Source organism: Protopterus annectens, chromosome 1.part0, assembly GCF_019279795.1.
Source record: "Protopterus annectens isolate FY-2018-M chromosome 1.part0, PAN1.0, whole genome shotgun sequence".
NCBI lineage: Eukaryota > Metazoa > Chordata > Ceratodontiformes > Protopteridae > Protopterus > Protopterus annectens.
Window position 1 is genome coordinate 1,324,884,439 of NC_056725.1, and position 22,698 is coordinate 1,324,907,136.

A 22,698-nucleotide genomic window follows, 5' to 3' on the forward strand; every position below is an offset into this window, starting at 1 on the left:
GCTAATAGCCTAACAACTTCTTATGATCCCAAGAAAGATTGCTTTACAGTCAGACCGACACCTGGGGAAGTGCATCACTGACCTCTATTACCGGGTCCAAATTTAGTGCCTTCATCTACAAGACAAACTTTGTTGTCTATTAAGTCTTGGCATCTCCAAAGGTGCTAGTTAAAGACACCACCTTTACCAGTGTCTGCAGACACTGGTCTGCATGTGTGAAGGCACCAAATCCTTGCACGGACAGATACTCTGCAGTTTTAAACCATGTCTTGGTAACTGCAAGACATCTGCTTGTAGTAGTAGACAGTGAAGCCAACAAGACTCCTGGGCATTAAGCAATAACCTTTAAATTTCCACAGGTAGATTTTGCTGTGCTGGAATTATCAATTTGGCACGGTCCTCATATTGCCAAATTTAAGCAATATTAGTCATTACTTGAAAGCCTAGAGGGAATGGGTGCAGACCATGCCTTGCAAAGCAATATGGCTTTGTTGACCCATGTCCTCCTAGGCTGAGCAACATAACTTCTAGAATGGGGAATAAAAAACCCACACAAGCCAATTATGCCTCTTTGCAAATTGGCATCTGATCTAATATAGCTCACTGAATCTACCAGAACCCAAGACCGGGATAGGATTTGGAAAATGTGGACTAAAACTAGGACCCCTTCTCTTCAGAAATATAAAGAACCAAGTGGGAAAACAAAATCCAATATGACAAAAAAAAATTCTATGCCAATCCTCCCTCTACTCAAAACCAGACCCAAAGAAATTCTGGAGCTCTACTAAAGACTTCATCCAGGAAACCCTTCCTCTAACCCATGTCCCAGTGCAACACCTGAAGACAGCCAACAAATTTTATAAACTACCTCCAAAATAAATCCCCCCAGAAACACCAGCACCCCCACAAACTCTATACCTCTTCCAAACCCTCCCAACTCCTTCTCTCTAAAAGCAGCATCAACTATGTAAAAGGCATTACTCTCCAAACTTAAACCTTGCTTCCCCATCTGTTGACAAGCTACCCTCTTTACTTCCTGCAGATTGCCTCTGAACCTCTTGCCCATCCTGTATTAATTTCTGAATCCTATGCCCCCACTGTGTGGAATAAATTTTACTCTACCCATTCACAAATGGGGCAACTCCTCAGACATATCCAACTTCAGACAGACTGCCACACTCCACACAAAATTCCTAGAGAAATGCATTCAGGTAATGCATTAACTTCACCAGGAAAACCTCACACCTACACAGCATGGTTTGTCCCAAGCATAGTACAACTACTGCACTCAGTCTCCCTAGCTCGCAATAAAACTTTTCATGCCTATTCCTTGGCCTTTCTAAAAAGCCTATGACACGCACCCACTCCTAGATAAACTCACTAACTTACATACCCCCCCACCTCCTGGTTCACCAACTTGCTCTACTACTCTTATCTCCAGTCATCTCTTGTGTAATATACGGATGACTCTGCTGTTATTGCTGACAACCCAACTGACCTCCACTCAACTACCCAGGCATCCTTCCACACCATTGAGACACTGCTTTGTGAAAAAGAAATCCTACTATTCCCTCCTAAAACGACCACACTCGTACATTTACCATCTTATCCTCAACACTTCTCAGCCGAATCTTGTACTAAATTGCTAGGTGTTACAATTGATCAGCTTAAGTTTGAACTCCATATTACTAACTCTGTAAAGAACTCAAAACTGACACCTTTTCCATAGCAAGAAATACAACACTACCCGAATAACCGTCTCCCAGGCTTTATTACGCCCAACATGTAAAGCTGCCACGTTCACAAACGTGAATTCTACACTTATTTCCAGGCTTGAAACAACCTATAAGATCGCCAGATTTGCAGCTAACCAAGTCACACCACTGCTTAGCAGTGCAGCAACTAGACTGGCTAGAATTCCTTCAGCTGCTCCAACTATAAAAATCATCCACTACCCTTTATCTACCCCTCCTCCTACTCCAGCCTCTCCACTATCATATCTAAATATTCCTCTGCTAGGATGCTACGCAACTCAAATCAATTAGACATCTACAAACCAAAAACCAAAATAGGCTGCCTTCTCTATAACCCAGCAATATCCTGGAACTAACTCCCCTTTGAAATAAAATCCCTCCAGCATAGCAAGTGTGTCAAATTAGCCAAAAGGAAATGCCTAAACACAAAATTGTCTTTCCACTGTAGCCAACCACCCTGAAGCCACCATCCTCCCATTTCACCACCTCACTCAATGCATCTCCCCTGCCCCTTTCCTTCCTCTATCTCCAGCCACTCTTATATTCTTAGTCTCAAAACCTATCTAGTCCCCTATACTCTACCTCCCCCTACATCGCCTACTAGCCATTCCTACCAAACTCCTATACCACTAGATCCTACCCACTTTCTGCCAAACTTTTCATTTTGCTCTAAGCAACTAAAATATTGTAACTAGTCACATTTTCTGCTAATTGCTTAAAACCTTGTTTGTAACAACTCCCAGTCTGCTAATTGTTAATACTCTGTACAATTGAATTGCCAGAGGAGCTTTCTCTCTCCAGGTCTCTGCTTGTCAGATCCTATAGCTGATTGGACTAGAGGAGCTTTACTCCCCAGGTCTCTGCTGAAAGTAAAAGCTCAGCTGGTTAACCAACGTAAAACATTAAAAATATATGTACTGTTACATAATCCTTTGTGAAGATGAATATGTTGCTCAATGCCAAGCACATACCAGCCTGCGACAATCTGAAACTATATTCCTCTTCATACTTTTAGTTAGGAAAGCTTCAGGTCATTTACACCTGAAATGCATTATGACCTAATCATACTGGTACGTGCAGTGGATGCATAACTTTGTGGACCCTGGCCTTGATAGCCAGTTATTATGGTGTGTAACAATTTTGCACACTAGTTTGGCCTCATTGTCTAAATCTCTTGCATACTCTGAGTAAGGGATAATCAGTGAACATTACTGTTTCAAGGGGCAGAACTCTTCAGTGCTCAGACCAGCTGCAAGGCTACTCAATAGTTGCTCTAAACCCACATTATTGTACACTAAGTGGTTTTAGAAAATGTGGTTTCTAGGTATGTCTACACAAAGTACTACTATGCACAATTGCATGACCAGTGGAACAGGTGCCAAATTTACAGCTTTGAAGTCCCCTGGCCAATAAAATTACCTACAGCTCTACATACCCCCCTAAACTCAGACTAGGCTACCACCTACAGCCACTAAAAAACTGCTGAGTAATGGTAGGTGGAAGCACCAAATAAATCTACAGCTACTTACAAGAGGCATCAGCTACTTACAAGAGGCATCTAATACATGAAGTGGTAGTATGGTGGCCTTTTAATGTTTTGCTAGCCAATTTTCAGAGGCCCACGAAGAAACGCTCCAGATGTCTTGCTTTTGAGATTTAGTAAATGGAGTGCAATCTGTGAGCTGCACCTCATTTGGGGCTCTGAAAAGCTGTTTTGTTCTTTCTGTGGTTTTGGGGAGAAACAGGTGTGTATTTTATCCATCACTGCGCACATAACTTGAACAGAGTTTCAATGACATGTGCAGCTTAAGGTGGGAACAAAGGGAAAATTTAAATTTTTCCCATGATAATCCAACTCAACTGACATGAAACACAAGACTAAGCAGTTCAAAAACTGCTGGCTGTTATAAGATTCAGCATGTCACTTAAGGAAAAGTGAAGAATGCATGCCAAAAAGAGCTCACACCTATTCCAGTGCCTTTGCATGTACAAGATCAGTATTAGAACCAGCAAACCCAACCTGCTGCCACAACAAAGTTAAAACCAAAATTACAACATAAATCTGAAGCTGGAGTCCTGCAGTCCCAATACTTCAAAAATACTTTCACCAGTTTGTTTTAATATTTTTATTGAACATCCAAACACTGTGCAGGACAATGTTTATTAGCAGACAGCTGGACTTAAGCAGTCTCATCTTTGACGATCCGGTCCTTCTTAACTGGTCCCTAGAATAAAAACAAAAAATGTAAACACTGAGAACTACTACTTGGCACTTAATACACTGAAACCAAACTCAAAAGCTTATTTTCTCAAATGATGCCTCTGCCCAGCATTTAAGGCATTGACTAGGTCACAGATGAAAGTGGATTATAAGAAAATGGCTTAAAGAAAAACCCCACCTTACAAATGAACATTTCTCACAGTTTCCTAACCTACTCCCAGGTGCTTTACCTGTAATTTTAACAGGTTTTTCACAACATTGCTCCCAATGGGGCTTGATGTATTAACATGATCTTGTTTCTCAATGCCATTGGAATAAGAGTATGTGCGAGTCACTTTTCTTTACCTTCTGTAAAAGTAGACTGCTTTTCAGTCTCTAATCACCCTCATTTATGTTTGGCTCACACCTGGTTTTACACTTTTGTAGTCCAAGAGGAACAGATTCTGCAAGGGTATCTCAGTGCAGTGACAGTTAACATATCTGCAGTAGTGTGGGGGGTGGGACTCAATTCCTCTAACTACAAAAGCTGAACAAGACCCGCATTGGTTACTTTTCTGGCTGTAGCTGGATAACAAGTATAGTGTAAAACAAGGTCCAAACCAAACAAATGAATCGAAACAGAAAAGCAGTACTTTTGCAGAAAGTAAAGAAAATAAGTGACTCACAAATCTCATATGCAATGGCATGAGAATTCAGTTACTTCCGGACGTCTGGCACAAGTCAAACGTTGATACATAAATTCCCATTTGTAGCCAAGTTGCAGAAAACAGGCTAAAATTGAAAACAGGCTAAAATTCCAAGTGAAGCACTTATGATTTTGAGGTGTTATAATAGTTTAGTTTCAAGAGTGGAGTTACACAATAAGTAGCCAGTGCAAAACAGACTCTTTTACAAAGAGAAACTATTTCTCAAGCTTGCTTTGTGCAGAATTGCCAATGACTAAAGGAAAATGTAAACTGTTCCAACTCTGGTTTTACAGTAATACATTATACCCGATGCTGTAAACATTTCAAGATGTCCCCTCTACAACCTTGTTACCGCTTACAGTAGTAGCAGTTGCACAATACTAGCAAATATGCCAAGTAAATGGTGCCACACAAGATCAGATGCTTCAATGGAATTTCAACTTGCCAGAAAGTAGGTCAGTAAATTGGTACTAAAACCCCTGACCTGCAGACTCCAGGTCACTCAAAAGGCCATTACCTACTGCTTCGTAGTCTTTAGCTTACAGTGTTCAGTAAAATGGTTTTGGCAATTACATTTTAAAACTGATGCCTGCTGAAAGTGGGTTGACAAGAAACAGTAAATACTACACAGTCAGAAATTCTAAGTCTGCAGCAGAGTTGCCAGGACACTAGAGAAGCTTCAGGAGACAAATTTCCCACTAGACACTGAACAAGCTCATCTTTCCCACTAGAAGACACTGATCATCATCTTACATCATAACTGAACAAGCTCATCTTACACCATAAAGTAATACTTGTGTTTCAAAGTCCAGGTTAAATTAAGTTTAGTCCAGGTTCAATTAAGTTTACCATTGGCCAACTGTAAAGTTAGCCAGGTTCCCCACAAAGCATCTTCCTTGGACAACTGACTGACCAATACGCCAAACAAAGCAACTGACATACTCTCAAAGGCTGAAAACCTGGAGACTTGTACGCAGCAACTAAAGAGTGGACAAGTCTTGCATTAAAAAAATGGAATGCATGGCAAATCAATACCTGCCAATCACGTATTGCAGCCAATTTTAATTTGCCAACAATTAAACAAGTCTCACTATAAAAGCCAGTGACTTTTCACAAAAGCAGTCAAGTTACCATAAAAGCTTTCTTCTCTTCCATTGTCTGGAACCGCCCATGACCAAACTTGGAGGTAGTGTCGATGAATTTCAGATCTATCTTCTCCAAGGCACGGCGGCTTGTCTGTTGTAACAAAGACTGAAAGCGACAAAAAAAAAAAATAAGTATCGCAAATAAACTTAACTTGAAATCTGTAAACCACATCCTATTAACTCACCTTTCTCAGTGTGAGAACCCGCTTCTTTGTACCAATCACACAGCCCTTTATCATAACAAAGTCATTGGTCACTTCACCATAATGCACAAAGCCACCCTATGAGAAGAGAGAAAGAGAGAGTCATTGGCAAAAGCAAGTTTACTAATTTGATAGCAAATATACTGGGAGGGAAAGCATGACTAAACAGCATCAAAGTATTGCAGTGGTCATGCATGGCTGCCTAGAGTCCAACATGAAAACTAGGCCCTTCTGTAAAGAGTGCGAATTACAAGGATACAGTAATGCAGACAATGGCAGTAAATGCAGTGTGGCCAGCAGTTCACAGTGGGGAGTGAACACTGATAACCCCCTAGTCACTACAAACCAACCAGGATGAAGTGTAGTTAGCAGACCCACTACACGGGACAAGGAAATACCAGAAAGACTACCTGTTATGTTTGTACAACATTCATTGCTTCCTGCAGTCTGTTGGTGTCCAAGACCCGCAACAGTTCACACTGTACACATACAAAATGCAGACAGTAAGTGAATGTTTACTTTCACTGCTGAAATAGCTGAAATAGGGTCCACTACTCTACAGAATTTTAGAGTGAAAAACCATAAACATGCTTGCCATCTGTCACAAGTGATCAAAATTGTAATGAAAAAAAAAAAAAAACAAACAATTTCCTCTGAAGACAAACTAGTCAACTCTACATGCTCAAAGCAAAACAAAGTTACCAGAGGGACTCATGCTCAAAGTAAAACAAAGTTACCAGAGGGTTGATGCTCTTGTCAGACTGATCATACTCTGTACTGGCATTGTTTTTGATCAGCTTCCCATCTTTGTTTACGTACCCCTGACCAATCCTGTAGATCTGCAAGAAAAATATGAATTAAACATCAGCAAGTTACTTTGAAGGCTGTGCTTAATTTTTCTACACTATTAATTGGATGCCTTTATTCAAGCCCAAGTGACCCTGGCATCTAGTCAACTAAAGATGCCGCTTTAGCACTTCAAGTAACTTGAAGCATGAATACTCAAACATGGAGACTAACTTTCAATACCCATCTGGGCAATAGTTATATCCACTAAAATCTTTCAGGTGACATCTCTACAGCATTCCCACACACCAACACTGACCAAAAAATTTTTGAGCTGCAGCAGATATATGGAAGCACTATGTGCAAGAGACAGTTTAAACAGGAAGTGGGAGTAGTTTCATGAAGTAAGAATCCAAACCTGCCAACAGCATCATCTACACAACCTTTTCCATAACAAACTAATGGTGGATATTTTATTACTGTGATGTTGGCATGTATACATGGAATCTGCTCTGTTCCCTCCCAAAAAGACACCTTAAGTGCAGCTCAAGAACTGTCTTCTACTTTAATATTCTTAATTTGCTGTCGTGTGCTTTTAAGTGCTCATTTGATTTCATAAACTTGTCATGTAACTTATCTGCATTTAAAACTGTATTTGCCTTAATACTGCTACACAAGTGTGCTAGCTTGTACTGCATGTAAAGTGTTTTTGCTACTGCCATTAGCTCATTCTTTCCAATAGAGAACTTTAAGACATCTCTCTCTCGCCTGTCTACAACAAGATCCAGATATTCTTAGTTTTAGCACTTCAATTTGCTTATCCGTGCTCAGCCCTTGTTCAGAACTTGTAAGCAAACTACTACAGCACTCACCTTTCCTCATTATCTAGAGGATTTTTGTACTTACTTTCCTCACTTGAGGAAAAACAGTTCTTGTACCCACTTTCCTCACTCGTCTAGAGGAAAATATTTTAATCAGGCATGTCCAAGGGTCAGCTCCCAGTGTTTTCTCCTATCTGATGAATCTGGGCATCTTGGGACAGTGTAGCAATTGCCTCATGTACACAAGACAACCCTCTCCTTCGCCCACCCAACACTACAACCTGAGAGATGCACTGATCTAGCCAAACTGGAGGTAAAGCTCTCCAACCAAGACTGAACTCTACAGTCAAGAGGAAAAGGTAAATACTTGCACCACACTCAAGTCCCACTAAACCTACACCACCAAAATCCATACATAAATACAAAAACATTTGTGGAGGCTCAATAGTCTGCAAGCAACAGACCTCCAAAGCAGAAACACAAGCAACCTCCCACCACCAAGACAACCCACAGACTGTGTGCCAAACCATAAGGCAAAACATACCCAACAGTCAGACTATAGTCAGGCACACTAAACAAGGAGAATGTCAGTCAGCTGCCTGTCAGGTGCCAGGATCCACCACACAACCCATGTACTCTGGTAACTCCACAATTACAAATATGACTGTCGTGTGAATGACCTGAAACATACCTCCCTGGACAACATGGAAGAACTCAGATCTTGTAGGCAGGTATGACCCTGGCCCCGAGTAGCATCCTGCCATCACCCAGAATGATACCACAGTACAAGGACAAAATGACTGACTTCCAACAATTGGCTAACCTTCTGGTCATTCTAAGGGGATCCAGTATGTCTGCCTGGAACGACATTGTCAACAGACGATGCTTTGCCAGAGATGGCCTGCACCGGTCACCCCTGGGATTCCAAACACTTGCTGTCCCTATAGTCCCTTTTTCAGGCAAGGTTCAAATGACAAATTGGAACAGGCAAGCAAAAACTGAGAATAATGTTACTCAATGCTAAAGTCTAAATCTCAAAATGCACTCACTCGAGGCACTCCTTAAAATGGAGAACATAGATGTCTGTGCAGTAACAGAGACCTGGTTCAGTGCTCCAGAAAGTACCCCTGCATTACCAGGCTATCACACTTTTCGGCCATCTAACCTGGACTGGAACACCAAAGGCAGAGGTGTGTTCATATTCATTAAAGATATCCACACATCCATGCTAGTTGCTCAGCATAATGCAGCAGAGGTTATCCAAGTGCAACTAACGCTGTGCAAAACTAATCCAAATTGCAGCTTGATACAGATCCCCCACCATGCCCCAGGACTCCCATTTTCTTGATATACTGGAGGATATCAGGGTTCAACCAAACACCCTAATATTGGGCGATTTCAACTACCCCATTAACTGGGAAAACTACTTTGTACCAACTCCTTCACTCAGCGCTTTCTGGAATACATAAATTCCAATGTTCTGATCAACTTATCCCCACCCCCACCAGGGGCAACAATATCCTAGACCTAGTGATTACCAACATGAGTGACTAGTGTTCCACACCTCAACTCAACTGCTCGTTCGTCAGATCCAACGATAAGCTAATAACCCTAGATATCCACATCCCACCTCCATTAATAAAACCACAGTAAAAAATTTCTCCAAAGCAAACTTCATGCTTAAGACAGAAGCGGGGAACTTCATGAAAACCATGCAGCTGGACAATAGTTACGACTGCAGAATCCTACACAAATGCACTCTATAAAGCACTCGAGTGCATGGATCGTGCTATCCCAAACAGAACCAAGATGCTATCCTCCCCAAAATAAGCGCCAATCTGGTGGTCCCCTGCCATAAACTCTACAATAGAAGGAAGAAATTGTTGCAAGAGTAAAATCCCACGAGTGGAGGAGCTCCCTGGTCAGCCTCAGCAAGAAGCGGAGATCCCTTACAAAGTCCTCCAAAAGCTAGCTATGAAAACAAGATTGCCAATGATTCCAAGGACAACCACAAAGCATTATATAGCCATGTTAAGAATCTCAATGGCTACACCCAGATCTGCCCTGAATTATAGCACAATGGCACAAAAATTACACAGCCAACAACCAACTGATATTGCAAACATCCTAGCAGATTTACCCCCCCCCCCTCTCACCCACTAAAAGAGCCCATATCTATAAAGGAAGAATGCAGAGTCCCTGCAATTACAACTTCAAAAAGCAGCACTAGCCAAACAGCATCCATGGGGCCGAACATCCCAGGCTGCGGTTTACACTAACTTCATAACGAACTGGCTCCCCATCTAAGCACCATGTTCAATCATAGCCTCAAGTTAGGCTTTGTGCCCACTGAATGGTGCACAGCAACAGTCCACAAAGGGGGAGCCACCACTGATCCTGGGAACTATCGCCCTATTAGCCTGATGAAACTGGTCTGCAAAGCCATGGAACTTATCATGGAATTCATAAACTGACATTGGTAACCTTCAAACTCTGGACACCACCCAGTATGGGTTGGTGAAAGGGAGATCTTGCCTTCTGAACCTGGTAGACTTCTTTTGAGGTAGTCACCAAAGCTGTAGACTAGGGTACGGTGGTTCACAGTCTATCTTGACCTTGCAAAGGCTTTCGACATCACCCCCCCATTCTGGAATTATAGCTAAACTCACTAAACTAGGCATAAATCCCCATGTCAGAAGATAAGTTGCAAACTGGCTCTGACAGAACCCACACTGTAAAAAGTTGCAGACTTCAAATCTGACTTCAAACTAGTGACAAGTAGAGTACCACAAGGTTCAGCCCTGGGACCTCTCCTGTTTGATATCTACTTCTCTGAAGTACAGGCTACAACAGGCCGCCTCTGGCTAAGTTCACACATAACTGCAAACTAGGAGCTATAGTTAAGTGCCCAAATGTGGACATCCTACAGAGGGGCTTCACTGAGACAGATGCCTGGTGTCAGCCATGGCCTCAAGCTCAATGCAAAGAGTGCACTGTTATCCCCTTTGGTAAAAACTCTGTACCCATGAACTACCACATAAGGCAGCAGTATCAACACCGAATGTTTTGAGACCTTGGGACCCAGGTGGACAGTAGTCTCTCCTTTGATAATCAGAATGCCACAGTAGTCAGGAAATCCTACATGGCACACCACCTCACAAAAGGGTTCTCATCCAGGGAAAGTTCATTGTTCCCCTCTACTCTACACTCCCATTAGAGTGTACAACGCCCCTTTTGGAATGTACCTCAAGACATCTGCAGCAGCTGGAAAGGCCACAGAAGTATTGGCCTCAAACAGATGCCCTACATTGATGGTCTCAAACTCCAGCTTTACTCTGTAGCATAACACCTACTCCAAGGTGATCTCTGCTTAACATATAAAGCAGTGTCAAACCCAGAGCTGTTGGACATGCTACACCTAAAGAAATCCCAATCCCTCCAAGCTGCACGGTCTAGGGACCTACAACCTTGTCACCACAACAAACAGGACTTGCTGGAGGGATAGATTCCTGTCCCAGAGACTTCCCATACTCTAACAGGCTACCCATATCTGTCAAAGTTCCTCAATAACACAAGAAAATTCTTGAGTGGATGGGAAATGGGAAATGCACCCTGGGGATCACTTCTCTGCTTAACAGGGGCACAGGAAATTAACTTTCTTGGGTTGGCGTAAGCCAGGGAACTTTGTTGGCTAAGCTTACTTGGGCCCCAGGGCCGATAGCCTAGTACCTACCTATGAACCTATAAACAGCCTAGTACCAACCTATGAACCTATAAACAGCCTAGTACCAACCTATGAACCTATAAACAGCCTAGTACCTACCTATGAACCTATAAAACCAGCAGCGCATTCTGAAGTTTTTACAGGGAGTTTCATATACCCCCAAAGGACTTTTCTATCTTCCAAACTGTCAACAGGAGTAAACAGAGTGCATCAATGCAATTAGTTCTTGCCCAGCTTAGTGTTAGGATAACCAAGTTTGGGGCTAGACAGAATAGTCAAGGTATAACTGCTAAATTTCATGCAGACTAGTACACAATCCAATACATAAACCAGAAAATGCATCACACATTCCATTAAAATCAACCCTCCCCTTCAGATTTGTATAGCTATTTCCTTTGACATCAGTTAAAGATTTGACAACTTGAGGGGAAGACTTCAGCAGGAGATGAATTTCTAAACTGAAAACCTTGAAGCATCTTTTTCTGCACATTTTACTACAGAAAGTCCTCGTTCAGACTGTAAAACTACTTTGGCTATGGTCACACTTGTCGAAGCAAATATTAACCTTCTCACCTGCTTGGCTTTAGCTCGTTTTGTTTGGCATGAACAATCGGAGGTTTCCATTTCAACCTCTGGGCATTCACACCTGAGCTTTCCTCCAAATACAATTCTTAATCTCTTCAAACAGTACCTGCAAGCCCCTGCAACACCACAGTCCTCCATTTGTGCAAAACATTTAAAATGCATTGAATTTCAGTGTTGCCTATTTTTCAGAATTGCCATCTAGAAAAAAATATGTAGCTCCTAAAACCACTGCAAGTGTTTCTATTGCAAAGTCAGCAATTTCACAAGGGACTCAGCACTGACACTGCATTGAATCTTTATGCAGAAACAGGTGTCCTTACTGCAGAACCTGTATCTTACCATACGAGAAAATAACTCATGAACCCAAGCACCATTTTGTCTTAATTTAAAAAGGACCAGCTTAAAATGTAGAATTGTATCGTATGACAGCTAACATACCAGTATATTACCACATTAGAAACTAGTTATAACTTGGGTGCAAATGTGGTACTGGCACAGACTATGCGCCACAGGTTTTTTGGTACTAGATGCAGGTTTTTCACCACTACATGGAGGAAACTGTCTTAACTAGTTGCGATATTGAGCTTTAACAAATGCTTGGCAAAACATCAAAGTATGCAAAGGAATTTAAAGTACTATGCCCCCAGGCAAAATGGATGGCCTTTAGATCACATCTGTATCATGACAGAACACAGACAAGGAATTAATAAAACTTTGCATTCTAAGTTTTAATGCTCTCCAAGTCCGTTCATGCATTTGCACCAGCCAGTATGGAGGAGCTAATGTTTTACACAGCACATTATGCATACCCTTTTTAGCTAGGCTAAGTAGAACTAATGTCCAGATGTGAGCAAAGCCACACCACTATACTGCCAAGCACATTTAAAATCATGCCAATCATTCTTGCAAATGAATCCAGCACCCAAGACTTGCAAGCCTCAAACGCTACAAGCTTCACAACTACAAGACTGAATGGATATCAAAAGTTTATCCGGAATGCACTATGCAGCTATTAACCTAGTGCACTCAATTCCAACAATTTACTAGCTAAGCAGTCTCCCCAAGACTCATACCACGACCAACCAACCCAAGTTATTTCTTCAAACACTGCAAAGGTTGGAAACGCAAACCAAGGAACTCATTAAGAGTAAGCAGAGGCATCTGGATCCCCCACCCCAAACCTTTTGGTAGCATAGCTCTCACGGTATGACAGTACTTTCCATCAGTACAGGCTATACGTGCTACACTAGTCTTTGAACTAGGACAAAGTTTCATTAAATTTTATTCAGCATCTCATTCCCTGATGAGGATCAGTATGGAACACAGAATGCAACAAGGAATACTAATGTATGCTTGACACCCCTGATTTTGCCAGACTACAGTATCCCCCAAATCAGTTGCCATTTTTTTTTCCGGTTGAAGACAAACTTGTAGATATTCCCAAAAGCATCAAGCATTACCAGGAAAGTGAAAAAATGCAGACAACAGTGGGGATCCAGAACACATCACCAGTAGGATATGGAGCAGGATTTAATCACACCTGTAAACAAGTCATTAATACAAGCCAACAAGATACACAAGTATACAGACTTCTTCTTGGGAGGGCTAAAATGGCTACGTAATATAACTTCTTTTAAAAGAGACTGCAGAATTAGCAGCCATGACTAAACATTCAAGCTATGAACTCATTCAAGGCATTGTTAAATGCACACTCAAAGCACCCACGGTATGGTTACACTGCATACAGTGCTACGAGAACCTCATTTAAATGAAAACCCACAATGCCTTACCTTCTTGTTGATTTCTGTACGATGATGATATCCCTTCTGACCAGCACGAGCAACAGAAAAGGCAACACGGGCTGGATGCCAAGCACCAATACACGCCACCTTTCGCAATCCTCTGTGGGTCTTGCGAGGCAGCTTCTTTGTGTGCCAACGGCTAGTAACACCTGAAAGAATTAAAAACATTACTCTGCAATATAGACTGCTAAATGCAAACTGAGTGCCAAGGCCACAGCATCTGTGAAGGTGTAAAATAGTGTTCTCAGAAGGAAGGCAGCAATGGAATATTTCCTCATGGGGATCAGATACCATGATTGGCACACATTCCTTGGTCTCATCACTGAACACTTCACTGTGGCAATGAACTACAAATTTAAAAACTACAAATTTAAAAACGTTTTAAGCAGGTCAAAACTCTCCTGATTTGTAGGACCTTGACAAAGCCCCCATCCCTGCCTCATCCGGATTAATTTCCATTAAATTTGGAGCCTGGCTACCAGAATGGAATACTTCAGCAGTAATTCATAATTCGTGTGTGTAGCACAGTAATTACCCCGGAAGCCTCTACCATAAGGACGAAGGTACCATCCATAACCAGTATGTCAAATTTTCCCTTACACCCCCTAACCTCCCTCTAGCACTGTATGGACTCCTGCCAAAGCAGAAGCTTGAACTCTGTACACTTGCAGAATTGTAGCATTTAATGCAAGGCTGTCCCCACTCCACAACTATTACTTAACAAAACTTCCAGGAGAGAGGATGTACTTCAGTCTCCCACAGAGTTTTTGCCCATGCCACAATGTACATAGATAACATTCTGTAGTTCAGGAGTTACATTAATTCACCAGCTGCCAAAGCTGGCATGACATGCCAGTGTACACACCTGATAGCAGTGAAGCCTACACTATTCCTCTCCACCCACGTCTTTCCCAAAACAGGGTTTACATTGGGTAGACCAAGATAACCCCACCACCACATGGAGATGACACATATTAAGGGAGGGCATACTGCCTGATCAGAAAGCATACTTCTGAACTCAAAAGCATCATAACCAAAAACATGCAAACACCAAAATTCAAAGAACAAATGCAATGCAGCACTACCAATAACAAAGACAGAGCATGCAAAAAAAACACGACCGAATCCCAGGGTCTCTTCCTATACAACCTAAAAATTTTTTTTTTGCTATGATAAGACTATTCAACCACCACAAAAGCACAAATCACACACCTTAGCCAATTATAATTTACAGAAATGCAAAACACTCAAATGCTGACTAATGGGACTACATCAGTATGCTGTGGATTTAACACCCCGGTCTGTATGAAAAAGCACCCCATTTCCCTGCACACAGCTTGCAACAGCTCACTTTCTAAACTGCATTTATATATAACAAGACAAATTTCTTCCCCATTATGCTTCCCAAAACCCACAGTAGCACACAATCTCACCTTTGTAGCCTTTGCCTTTAGTGACACCTATGACATCAATCATTTCATCCTGGTAAAACACAGTATTAACTGGGACTTGTTGCTCCAGTTTCTCCCGAGCCCAGTCAACCTTCTCAGCAACTGATGCGCCATTAACCTGGATTTCCATCAGGTGAGCAGACTTCTGGCGCAATGGCAGCAAACGCATCTAGATGAAAAACGGAAAGTCACTTTATACGAGTAGGAAAGCAAGTTTAGCAGTTGCAGTTAACATACAACTTGTACCATTTCATACACCAAGACAAACCACTCATGCTTTGCCAGAGCCCCTCCCATAATACTGGAACTCCTTTCCTCAGGAGGCCCAGTACAACAGTGACCAAATACTAAGTTTTATTTAAAGAGAACGTCCATTAAAGTGATACTATAAAGTGATACTATTGTTTAGCATCCAGTCTGAACACATTTTAAGTGGAATTTACACCAGGAAAATTTCACTCAGGACATTTAGGTACCAGAGACTCATTTAAGTTGCAAAGCATTTAACTTTTGTTAAAGAAACTAGTGTCATAGGCCCTGGACAGATCAAGATGCACAGTCATATTGGCCAAGACTTTAACCACCCCTTGGAAATTAAAGATGCTGTTCAATGCTTGAGAGCCAGAAACTCCCAAGCCCCAACAGCCTGGAGGATGAAGATACCTTTATCACCAAGACTTGTTTAAAGCCACAGAAAGTGCTCAGCCAGTGGAAAGCTAGTGCCTTCCACACAGACCAAAAGCAGCGCAGACTGAGGCGGGAGTAGTCTCCCTCTACATTAGCAAATACAACTCCAGGTTGATTAAATTTGGACATGGATGAACCAGGGCATCTTTTAGACAAATGTTCCTTACCTTTTTCTTTGGCAGCTACAGGTCACTAACCCACCAAGCTAAACTTACCTAGACATACTAGGGGTGCTCGCTATACAATACCCTATTTATTCACTGGATACCTGCTACCCTTCTACAGACTTGAAATATACAAATCTTGACAACATTCCCCAGGGGCACTACAGACCAAACATACTGGACGTAGCACTTGCCAACACTGGAGAGCAATATAGCCCCCAATGTCACATCACTGGTGAGGACAGACTAGAAAAGCTGTAGTAAATTCAGAAAATCCAAACCAAAACCTGTAATAGAACTATTCAAAAGCAAACTGCATCCCACAAAGTGACATGAAGTTCAGAGCTGCTGGGACTTCCAAGACGGCTGGCTGCTGCACACAAAGGAACAGCTCAACTCTAGCTCTGGAGGATGCAGGAGAGCTACTTCCACGTGATGTTAGTGTAATAGCGCCACCCTTCGTAACCAAACTTCAGAATAAAATGCACACACTACATCACATTTAAAGACAGCCTTGAAATACCTCTGCACCAATACATCTTTCCACTTAAGTTACACAATAAAATTTCAAAGCTCAGAAGTTCTTATACAAGCTCCACGGTCTTAAAAAAAAAATTAATGTTAACAGCATCATTTATACCAGGTTTTGTTCGAATTTAACTGATTTGCCATAAAAGCCAGTTTGCCACCCCTAAAATCATGACTTCCTTGCTCCAGCACAGAAAAAAAAATGTTTGTACATGGGACAGGTGACAATATGCTTATAAAAAGCATTGGTCTGGTAATGTTAATGTTCCTTTAACCTAGTGCATAGGGCTCTTAGTGCACATACCAATGTATACAACTCCTTTACTCTTGCAGTTGAAATGCCCTGGAACTTCCAAAGTGCAAGGCAAATCAGATTAGATTTCAAACAAAAAATAAATGATGCTGTTAACATTGTTTTTTTTGAAAGACCGTAGAGTCTATATAAAAGGAAATAACTTCCAGAGCTTAAACTGCGTAACTTTAGTGGAAAGATTTACTGGTGCAGAGGTATTTCTAAATGCGATTTAGAGAATGTACATTTTATTCTGAAGTCTGGTTACGAAAGTGTGGATTAAAAATGTTTATGCCAACAGTGTGGATTTAACATGGTTCTTCTGACATCCTCCAGTTTGGTTTTTTGGTTCTTGTGGTCATCCAGGAGTATTTCTACTTTTTTGGTGTTGTGGTTCCTATGGCAGAAAGGAGATTAGTTGATGGATGTCAGCATTCACCCTACACCAGGTGAAGATGGACAGAAAGTTCTGGCTTAACTACTGAACACTATGAAAGATATTAATCAGACCTTGTAACCGTTATTCTGGAGAAGGTGAAGATCATTCTGATCTGGTTCAGCTCAGATGTTGAGACTGTGGTAAACTAACATTCTGCTGAAGGTAAAAGCTTTGAAGCGGTTTCTAAAATTAAGAAATATGCTGACAGCTTCAGTACTAAATCGGATCCTTTTTCATCTTCTGAAAAACCTATAATTTATTACACTAAAAAACAAAATTTAGCAATGCTGGTAGTTCCTGAAGCTGCTTGGACAACTGTAAAATTATGACTGAGCTAAGGGAAGAGATCTGTAAAACAGATGAAACCTTGCTTAAGAACCATCAGCAAGATTTGGGAACGGGTTGAAAGCCATACACTCTTCTCAAGTACAACATGAAGATGTTATCAGCCATAAAAATCAAAAGCGAGAGATGCTGCTTTGTATGAAAATTACAGCATAGGATTTGTGTTTAATGCACAAGCCAGGATAAATTCAAAGCAAATAATCAGACCAAAATGTTTCCCCTTTAACAAAGTCCACACCCCTAAAACTAAACTTAGCACCTCCTGAAGCTAAACAGGGAAGGAACCAGTGGCTCTAATGGATATTGTGGAAGCAGGAACTTCCTAGTGTTGGCAGTGGACTGTTAACCCTGCAACCACCAATTATGAAAATGGGGCTAGAACCAAATTTTTTTTTTTTAAGCAGAGGCCAGAATCCAGAGAATGTGCACATTAAGAAGAGAATGAACAGTGTCAAATTCTTCAATGGACAAAACAGATATTCTGTACCAATAAACAATGTTATAAATGTGTCTACTTTTGTTTTGAATGAAGACCATTTGAAAGTTTTGAATTTGGGCTTAAACGTTGTAGCCACAAGGAGGGCAAACATAGCAAACACTGTGGAGCCTAAAAAGTACACTAGGTCCTTCAACTTGAATTATCTATTTATATGTAAATCCTTCAATGCTACAACCCTAACTTACTGCATACTATTAAAGTTTTTGAATCCGCTTGTGAAAGAAATGTCATGGGGGAGGGGGTAAAAAGAAAAAATGTATCACCATTTATCTAAAGAAAAGAAAGCCCTAAAAAATACAGAAGAATGTCAATACAACAGTAACAGGATACTTTTAGTTTTGAGCCAAGAGGAATAGGTTACCTGTATAGAATACAGATTAACAGACATGGTGGAAGCAGCCAAGAGCTACAGGAGTCTTGAGAAATGAACAGCAATTTAGAGAAGGACCTTTATGATTTGACAATCATAAATTGGGTTCCTTCTTTTGGAATTCCTAACACACGTCCTCCATTTAGACCCATCTGCCCCAAATTATATCGGAGGGTATTTCCTTGTTGGACTCAATTGTTCACCAAATGAATTCATACTTGGACTCATGGGACTTTATCAGGGAATACACCAAGTTACAGCTTTTGATCCCACCACACAAGTAAGGTTTAGTCTTGATGTTCCGGAAAACACAAAAGAAAGAAGTTGGAAAATACTTAAACTTTCCACATTTAGTAATTCTGACTTCTGTGAATAGATGTTAAATTTTTTGTATTTAAAATACAAAAGTTTGAGGGGTAGCTACACCATCCTTTGCGAACATTGTGATGGGTCACTGGGAGTGTACTGTGCTGGAACCACTGGTTGTGGAATACCAGATTACATTTAAGAGATTTGACTGTCACGGTTGGGGAACATACAAGAGTGCAAAGTTTTGTATACCTCCAATCCAGAGCAGGAAAATTAAAATTTGTCCTGGAGGGGATGTGGGACAAAGTCCATTTTTTGGATGAGATTCTGGAATGCGATGTTAAGCTTTACAAGTCAGTGTAAGTTTCTTCATGGACAACTTCTGGCCTTATTTGATAAACACTGTTTTGAATACATGGCGATGCTGATAGATTATTACACAGCACAAGTGGAGATTTACAGGAACGACTTGGCTAGTCTAGAACAAGAAATCAAAAATAACTGATTTCTTGCGCTACAAATATGATTATTCACGAGTGTTTTCCAGCATTGATGCCTCTATTAATAAGCTCTGTGACAATAAGAAAAAGAAAATCACGAGACATGAGGCAATATGCTGACAATAAAGCCTACCCTAAACCCCCACAGATCAACTCAACCAGTAATAAAGTTAGAGGGGCATCGTCTAACGCCAATAAGAAAAATTTGGGTACTAGAGCTCACAATATGTATGAGTTGGATGATTTTTTAGAGGATGGACATAACAGTAATAATCCCCTTATTGATGAAGAAGAGGATGTCGAATTGGATGATGAACAACAGCAGGTCTTCGTACCTGTGGTCAACAATAAAAGGAGTGGAAGAAAGCAGAGCACTAGGGCAGTTCAGGCACGGGGAGATCAACAGGGTTTTGGCCAGGCCCAGAACCCACGGGAGAGGAACTTGAGGTCGAACACCAACAGGATGGCCCTGAGGAGCAAACAGAACCAGAACAACAGATGATAAAGGAGCCTAGTCAGCCTGTTATTGTTTGCAGTAACGAAGGAGACTTTAAGATCTTTAATTATACTACATTAAACATCTCTCCTGCTATGGCTGACTTTTTCAAAAGGACTGTCCTTTGTCCCTGATACCCGTATGGACTTATCTAAAACTCTTGTGGACCTTAAACTTTATGTCCAAAATTGAACCTTTTGGCTGTCTTAGGCAAAAGCTCTTCCCTCATTAGACCTTTTAGAATTGCTAGTTTATTTAACCCACCCTTGATAGGAAATTTAAAAACTTTGAAAAATCCTGTGAACTAGATTTAAGGTTTTTGGCTGAAAGCTCATTTAACAACAAATATAAACATAGGTTAAACATAACACGTGAGGAACGTGATTTTATCAAATTACTACAGGATTGTAGAATTCGGGTTATGAAACCAGACAAGGGTAATGGGCTCATCTTTATGAATCAAGTGGATTATATTAACAAGTTAAGTTCCCACTTAAATGATGGCCCATATGAAAAAACTAGCACTAATGAGGTTATTACAGCATTTAATAGGGTGAAGGCTACGCTTGAAGATTTATTCTTGGAAGATTTTATAGACATTCACATCCACTCTTTTCTTAAGATCACAGCACCTAGAATGCCTTCCTTTTTTGGAACGCCAAAAATTCATAAATCTGTGAACCCCCTTTCAGACCTATAGTAGACGGGAGGGGGTCTATGTTGGTGTCTTGTGCCAAATATGTGGATGTTGTCTTAAAACCATACTTAGAAAAAGAAAATCAGATCTGTAAGGATTCGTGGAGCTTTCTAGAGAACATAAACAAAATACCCTTTGACCCTGACTTAAGCTTCCTAACTGTAGATGTGAAGGTTTACACGGTCATTCCACAACAGTTGGGATTGGAGTGGGTAAGGGACTTTTAGAGACAAGGAATGTGGAACAAAACATTGTCTACACAGTTGAAACGTTGCTAGAAATGGTGTTAAAATACAACTTTTTTAGTTTTGACAACGTTATATATAGGCAAGTTTCTGGCGTAGCAATGGGCTCACCATGCGGGGGGGTCTTTTGCCAACTGTGTAATGGCACAATGGGGAAACACATTATTGTTTAATAACCCACTATTTAAAGAACATGTCGCCTGGTACACAAGATACCAGGACGACATGTTTATGCTATGGAAGGGTTCCTCAGATATGGTGGCTCCTTTTATTGATGACATTAAGACCATGACCCACTTCTTGGATTTCACATTTGAAGTGAACGAGAGCGAAATTAGCTTTTTAGATATTAATCTGACCAAAGATAGAAAACTGGCTATGTTTACTAGTAACATCTATAGAAAGCCCACATATTCTAATGGATTCCTGCACTTTGGTAGTTGCCACCCTATCCATCAAAAAAGAGCTGTGGTTAAAGGGCAGATGGTTAGGACGGCGCGGATGATAACCAAAGATGAGGATTTCCATTATGAATGTACCAATTTAACTGCTATGTTTGTTAAGAGGGGGTATCCCAATTCTCTCATTTTGGAGATTGTATCTGAAGTGAAACACAAAAGGGAATCCGGCTACTTTAGACCCATCCTTAATAGAGCAGGGCCGAACTTGATGACTAACCAAGATTCTGTGGGGGGCCTGAACAGAAAGGGTGGAGAAGCTGATATAGAAGTCAGATTCTTGTGCACGTTCTCATCACCATTTTATTAGGGGAATCCTGCAGAAAAATTGGGCCAACATAAAAGAAGATACAAACTTACAGCAATTGTTGGGTACAACACCCAGTATAGCCTTTAGGAAAGGCTTTAACTTAAAGGCATTGCTAGAAATGAACAAAAATAGTTCATTTAATAAAGTTAAGGGTATGGTTAAATGTGGATTGTGCAACCAGTGTAAATTCATGCAGGAAGGTAATTATGTGGTTATCAACAATGTGAAATACAAATTAACAGGTAACTTTACCTGCTCATCTAAGGCAGTGGTGTATGTGGCAAGCTGTAAGCAGTGCCCTGCTTTCTATATAGGAAAGACTGAGAGGGCACTGCATAAAAGAGTGTATGAGCATTTATATGCTATTTCTAAGAGCGACACTAACAACGCTCTGGCCTTCCATGTTATGGACAATAAAGAACATAGTTTCAGATTTATGGTTCTGAAACAAATTAGGACACAAATGTTTTCAGGTCCATGGCAATTTTTGTTAGAAAAGGAAGAGCTATTATGGCAGCTTAGGACATCTGCACACACACACACACACACACACACCCTGGCTTAAATGAAGCAATATCGCTCACTTGTATTTTAAAACTATTAGCTTGTAAAAGGTAACATCTTTTGACTCAGCAGGGAGCTTTTGGAAACTCTCCATGCATAGCTAAGTCATATTTTTTGATTTGGTTCCACTTTGAATGACGCTGCATCTAGCGTCTGATACAAATGCATAGGGGACTTTACGAAGTGAAGTGTTGAGTTGACCTATATAGGATTTTACATTGATTAACTATTTAACGCATGTATTGCATTTAAGAGAACAACATAACGCCACATGGACATAGTGGTTTGTATCCATTTTTAACAAACCACAAAACTTATTAGCGTCGTCATAAATATTGAAACACATTAGGTTTACACATTCGCTCAATTATAAGCTGCAGGTATTATAAAAATTATAAAAATTAAACACTAAAACTAACAATTGGTTCTTCTTAGAGCATATTTATAACAGGGCATTTGAAAAAGTATAGAAGTTTTTGTTTTAAAATTTTAAATTTCAAAACTTTAAACTTATAGGTGTTAATATTTGGAAAGCTACTCATGAGAGTTTTGTAGTTCCATGCTAACAATCATTTAAATGTTAGCATTATGAGCTAAATTTAAATTTAAATGTTTAA

General features: G+C 40.7%; 1 protein-coding gene and 1 non-coding gene across 3 annotated transcripts in view; both read right to left on the bottom strand.

Moving 5' to 3' along the window:
• Positions 1 to 3,865: 3,865 nt before the first annotated feature.
• Positions 3,866 to 22,698, bottom strand: part of RPL3 (ribosomal protein L3) — a 35,393-nt gene continuing 16,560 nt past the window's right edge. For both annotated transcript variants that reach the window (XM_044066373.1, XM_044066366.1), the window contains exons 5-10: positions 15,161 to 15,347; positions 13,716 to 13,876; positions 6,747 to 6,848; positions 5,992 to 6,087; positions 5,793 to 5,912; positions 3,866 to 3,979 (exon numbers count right to left, since the gene is read on the bottom strand). In XM_044066373.1, the coding sequence (XP_043922308.1) occupies positions 3,935 to 3,979; positions 5,793 to 5,912; positions 5,992 to 6,087; positions 6,747 to 6,848; positions 13,716 to 13,876; positions 15,161 to 15,347 (711 nt within the window). In that variant the 3' untranslated portion in view covers positions 3,866 to 3,934. The remainder of the gene's footprint in view (positions 3,980 to 5,792; positions 5,913 to 5,991; positions 6,088 to 6,746; positions 6,849 to 13,715; positions 13,877 to 15,160; positions 15,348 to 22,698) is intronic.
• LOC122802454 lies at positions 13,965 to 14,058 on the bottom strand. Its single transcript, XR_006364932.1, has one exon. It is a non-coding gene; the product is annotated as a small nucleolar RNA U83B (small nucleolar RNA).